The 5,253-nt window shown below is 34.5% G+C and overlaps 1 protein-coding gene across 1 annotated transcript; it reads left to right on the plus strand.

Annotated features, from left to right (window-relative positions):
* Window positions 1-3,869: 3,869 nt before the first annotated feature.
* LOC128158403 (somatostatin receptor type 5-like) lies at window positions 3,870-5,051 on the plus strand. Its single transcript, XM_052821204.1, has one exon. The coding sequence runs from the start codon at window positions 4,173-4,175 to the stop codon at window positions 5,049-5,051; it is 879 nt and encodes a 292-aa protein (XP_052677164.1). The 5' UTR covers window positions 3,870-4,172.
* The last annotated feature ends 202 nt before the right edge of the window (window positions 5,052-5,253 follow it).

A 5,253-nucleotide genomic window follows, 5' to 3' on the forward strand; every position in this document is an offset into this window, starting at 1 on the left:
CAACTCCCGTCAGTACTTCAGTACTTTGATTTGTATTAACGATAAACGACTTAAGACTTCTTAAATTTTCATCCCCCCTTTTTATTTTTTTTTTTTTTTACAGAATTTGTGAAATCTACAAATTCCTTGTCTTTGAAGGTATGCTTTTAAGTAATGCATATATTTTTTTTTACAATATGAATAAATGTACAGGATGAAGCTTTGTAATTTAGTCAACTGAAAGTAACTACATGATGAATGGATGAAAAAGTTTTGCCACTCTGCGGACTTTCCTTATATTTCTGGGGTCAGCTTTTGTTTTTATATTGAGTGGGTTAGGGTTAGTGTTAACCCTTACTCTAACCCTGACTAGAAAACTTTAAAACAATGAATGTGTTGAATGCTACAAAGTCTTTTTTTGCATTCATATTTAGCAAGCACATCTGAGAGAAATATAGAAAATATAAGAAACTGTTTCTGCTCAAATCGCCACCATGCCTCTATTGTTATTTGATAGGTGCAAAAAAATCCTAAGGGTAACACCATGTTACCATATTAGAATCAGTTTAACAAGACCTTGGACTTTCGGTCACCATCTATTTCTTTCGTCAAAACAAGTGAAAAATGACACTACTTTCAAGAGAAATATGCACCGATTGCGTAGTATTAGCTCAAAAGTCAGACAAATCTTGTTGATTTCAAAGAGCCATGGCTGAGCGGCCAGCAATAAAATAGATATGCCTACGTCATATTACTGTTTGACAAAACTACTCAAAATCCAAGCTTAGTTTAAATTGTTTTATTTCAGTGAAAAGTATGTTTTCCAAATACGTGTTCGCCACTGCATGTTCATTTTGTGCTTATATGACAATATTACAAATTTAAAAAAAGAAAAACACACAAACTTGTGAACTCCCACGGCGTGTTCACGGCGTTGCAAAATTCGTAGAATCGCCGTAGGATCGCAAGAAAATTTCAGAACAAATGTACAATTTCATTTGATTTTTTTACAAGTGAAAATGTCACGGCGTCTTGACGGGGCTCATGACGTGAAGAGTTTTTGTACTTCGTGAAAATACGAGAATTTTAGGTAAACGACTGGTAAATAAATGATAAAAGATTGTGTTTGTTTTGATGAAATAAGGTAATTGTAGTTTAAACGTTCTAATTTCTAAATGTTTTGTGAAAGCCAAAAAAAAAAAAAGAAAAAAGAAAAAAATAGAACTGTTAACATAGAAAAGAACAGAATTGAATAAATTTCATCTAAGTTCTTTACTAGGTCCTGGAATATTCGCAAATGCTACTTTTTAAATAGTCATCCCCATCATGTTCGAGAATACTATATAGCTTGCTATTGTACAAAAGCCGTTGTTTGAGTTTTCGTGTTGTGGTTGACAACGCACTAGAAAAGCCGTGGGAGCGGTTTAAACGGTAATGAACGCAGAAGAAACATCAAAGCGCGATGAACGCAGCAACAGCTCTTTAGGGTCGCTATGTGAACGCAACAAATGAAGAACAACTCGTCCAAACGCTGTGGATTCGCAGTGATAGCGCGATAAAGACGAAGTGACATCGCAAAGGACTCCGAGAGGTATCTGTGCAAGCGCAATCCACTTAACACTACGTCTACACTGCGATTAGCTGCGTTCCTTGAGCGCGTTAACGGAGCTCTCGTGGCGCTGATGGAGACCTTACGGCGCTGTCACGACGACCTCACTCCGTTTCTATTGCGTTTTTATCAGAACGCAGAACCAAGGCGCGTACTTTGTATACGTTCAAAGTGCGCGCCCTCGCATGGTGTTTTAAAATGTTCCAGGCGATCCCACTGCGACGAACGAAAATGCCGTTGCGTTGTTACAGCGCTGTAGGAGACTCTACTGCTTGTACCATGGCGTTTAACATTATCTAAGGACACAGCTTGATCGCCATGAGGACGAAGTTTCGGTGTGACAGGGGTTTAATATGGTGATAGAATACTTACGATACGCACGTCTTATTGATCAAAGAGAAACAACTCCAGAAATATAAAATATTTCTTACATTTATCGATTCTTTTTTATGAAAATAATTGTGACTCTGGATTGGGGCGGGGGAGGGGCGGGGGGGGGGATCATAACTTAAATATATTGTGGTTAATTGTAAAGTAATTTTGTATCAGACCATTTGTATAATTTTTTAATATCAACAAGGGCCAAATAACTTATTTCTTCAGATCAGCAATGCTCTGAGTGATTTTAAGAAACCACGGGTTCGATTTTTCTTTCTTTTTATTTAGAACATACTCCATTTCATTAAGATCATATGGAAGCCATTTTTTTTTTGGTTTTCTAAAAAAAATGAAGCCCTACATGGTAACAAAGTCTCCATTATTTTGAAATACCGGTATTTATTTGATGAATGAAAACATTCTTGTCTTTTTCTCTCTCTCTATCCCTCTCTCTCTCTCTCTGAATCACTATGATTTTTTTTATACCAGAATGCATTAACATTCTATCTATCTATCTATCTATATATATCTAAAGCCCAGATATATTCACCTCATTTGAGCTCCACTTCCGCCCTGGCCGGGGCTTGAACTCACGACCTCTGGAACCCATTCTCCTAGCAAAAAGCGGCCACCGCGCTAACCACTCTGCAATCTAGGCATGACGAAAACTATGAAATATTTCATTTTAATTCCTTTAATCAAAGACTACTAACACAAGCAAACTATCAAAAATGCTTAGTTCAGCAAAAAACGAAATACTAGAAAAGTACAAAATATATAAAATGTATTGTCAGTAAGAAATATCAACACTGAAAAAAATATTGTTTCACGGGAATTGTATAAAATGGTTTTTTTAATGGCCCGCATCTTGCACCGAAGTGATATAATCCAGCTTTGGTTAGATGATTTAGTAATGCACATTTGCGAGAAATTTTACATTGGTGCATGGGTGCGGAGGTACTTAAAATGAGCAATAAATCATGAAAAAATGAAAACAATTGATTATAGTAGTTTTTACCAAATGGCTTCAGAAATATGTCATAAATATTTTGTAAAAATTCATAGACTTTATTGAACCTATGTAAACAATAACAGGGCACGCGCCTTGTTAAAAAGACAAAGAAGTGTGAGCCTTGTATCTTGCTCACAACTTTGCGTATCTTTCTTATAACTCTATGACTGACTTTCAAATTTCACGTCATCATTAGAAATATATTCCTAAAGCATTGTAAAGAAAAAAAAAAGTAAAATTGAATTTTGACCAAAATCGTGACCATGCCTCTTTCAAATAGTTACTTTTAAATGTGACCATCAACACTGCACTTTAATTTTCTTTAAGTGACTGTATCGACTTTATAACAAAGTCAAAAGACACAAGCACAGTCTAAATATATCCATTGACATAAGTCATAACTTTGAAAGGGTTAGGGTCATTCCATGTCAATATGACATAAGTCATAACTTTGAAAGGATTCACACATTCCATGTCAATAATAACACTTATTTTAAATCAGTTTAGTTACCGCGAGGACCGTACAAAAATGATTTGTTAGTAGTTTACCCTGTAATTTTGTCTCCTATTTAATCTCTCTACTCCATTAACTCTAATCCAAAATCTCTCTCTCTCTCTTTCTCTTTCTCTCTCTCTCTCTCTCTCTCTCTCTCTCTCTCTCTTTTATGCACCACCAGCTATGATGTCTCAACTCCGCCCTCTACGATCTGATTGGACAAAAGTCAGTCGAATACATTAGAGCTTTTCTCAAGTTAAGGCCCGTTAATAGCTTCTATGAATATAATAAACTCATTGTGCATTTTTGCTTTGTTCTTTTCTTAAACAAGCTAATTATTTATTATTATTATGGTTATGAAAGTTAAAACAATGATAAAAAAACCCATCAGAGTTATACGTGACAAAATGATGTTGAAACAAGCACAAAAGCACGCGTAATGGAGTTGTCACCACAAATTTAAAAAAAAAGTGATTTAAAGGAAATATACAGTCATGTGACTTTAACAAAAACTTTAAAAGCGAAAGCTTCCTCATTTCGACGCGCACTTTTTTTTCCTTGGATCAATGTTGAATTCATTGTCGTTTATCGTTGTTTATACAGAGACTAGAGGATTGTTATTAATATAACGGATTTTGTGGTTCGTGTATGTGTTAACCCACATACAAACGTAATTGAGTTATCCATTAAAAATTAAAATGTATTACAATAGAACTATATCCGTTACAGAGAACATGAATGATAGTATCACAGAAGGACTCGGGGACAATTCAAAAAGTTCTGAAGGATTAACTTTACAACTCCGCTTTCACAGAACGACTTTTGAAATAGCGTTCACCTGTGTGACTTTTACTGTTGCGTTCTTTGGATTCGTTGGGAATCTTGTGACTATAGGTAAAATCGTACGCGATTCCAAATACCACACACCGACATTTGCTGCTATCGGACTTTTAGCTTTTGCAGATTTCCTGTCGGTCACATTTTCAAGTTTTTCTTGGTTGACAAACATTTGGATGTTATGGAGTTATGGTGTTGAGATCACGTTAATCAGTATGTTCAGTTCGTACATTCATGTGTGTTTAATGTCCGCTGTAAGATATTTAATTACAGTCCATCCCCTACAGAGCAGACAACATCTAACTGTAACAGCGGTGTGTTTGTGTTCACTCACAATGTGGATATTTAGCGGAATAACTGTTACCTTTATAAGACAAATACAACTAAATATAGACGATTCTAGTATAGTTGATTTACTTGTCATTATATTTATACCGTTAACAGTGTGTTCTATAATTATAACGTTACATGTTAAAAAAATCAGAACATTACGCAGTTCTATGTCTGTAACAGATCAGGCACAAAGAAGGATGAACATTGTTGTCACTGTGATCACTAGTATATTTGTATTATTTAACTTGTCTCTTATCGTAAACTATACACTATTCTTGATTTATGATTATGCACCGTCTCAATGTTTAGTATGTCAAAAAATTTACTTTTATTATTTTTATGTTTTCATGGGATGTGTAAACGTTTCCTGTAATCCTTATATACTATTTCTCTCACAATTTATCTAGGCCATTCGATTTTGTTTTTTTTGTACAACTTTCTATGTTTTATATCATGCATATACAATCATGTAAAAGAACTTGACTTCTGTAACATTTATACTTTGCTCTAAAAATGATGAATCACTGAAATTAAAAAGAGTCTTGAAAATTAATTAACGTTTACTTTTTATTTATTTAAAAATAAATATTATTGATAAATTATGCCAGT

The sequence above is a fragment of the Crassostrea angulata genome, chromosome 8 (genome assembly GCF_025612915.1).
Source record: "Crassostrea angulata isolate pt1a10 chromosome 8, ASM2561291v2, whole genome shotgun sequence".
In the NCBI taxonomy this organism is placed as follows: domain Eukaryota; kingdom Metazoa; phylum Mollusca; class Bivalvia; order Ostreida; family Ostreidae; genus Magallana; species Magallana angulata.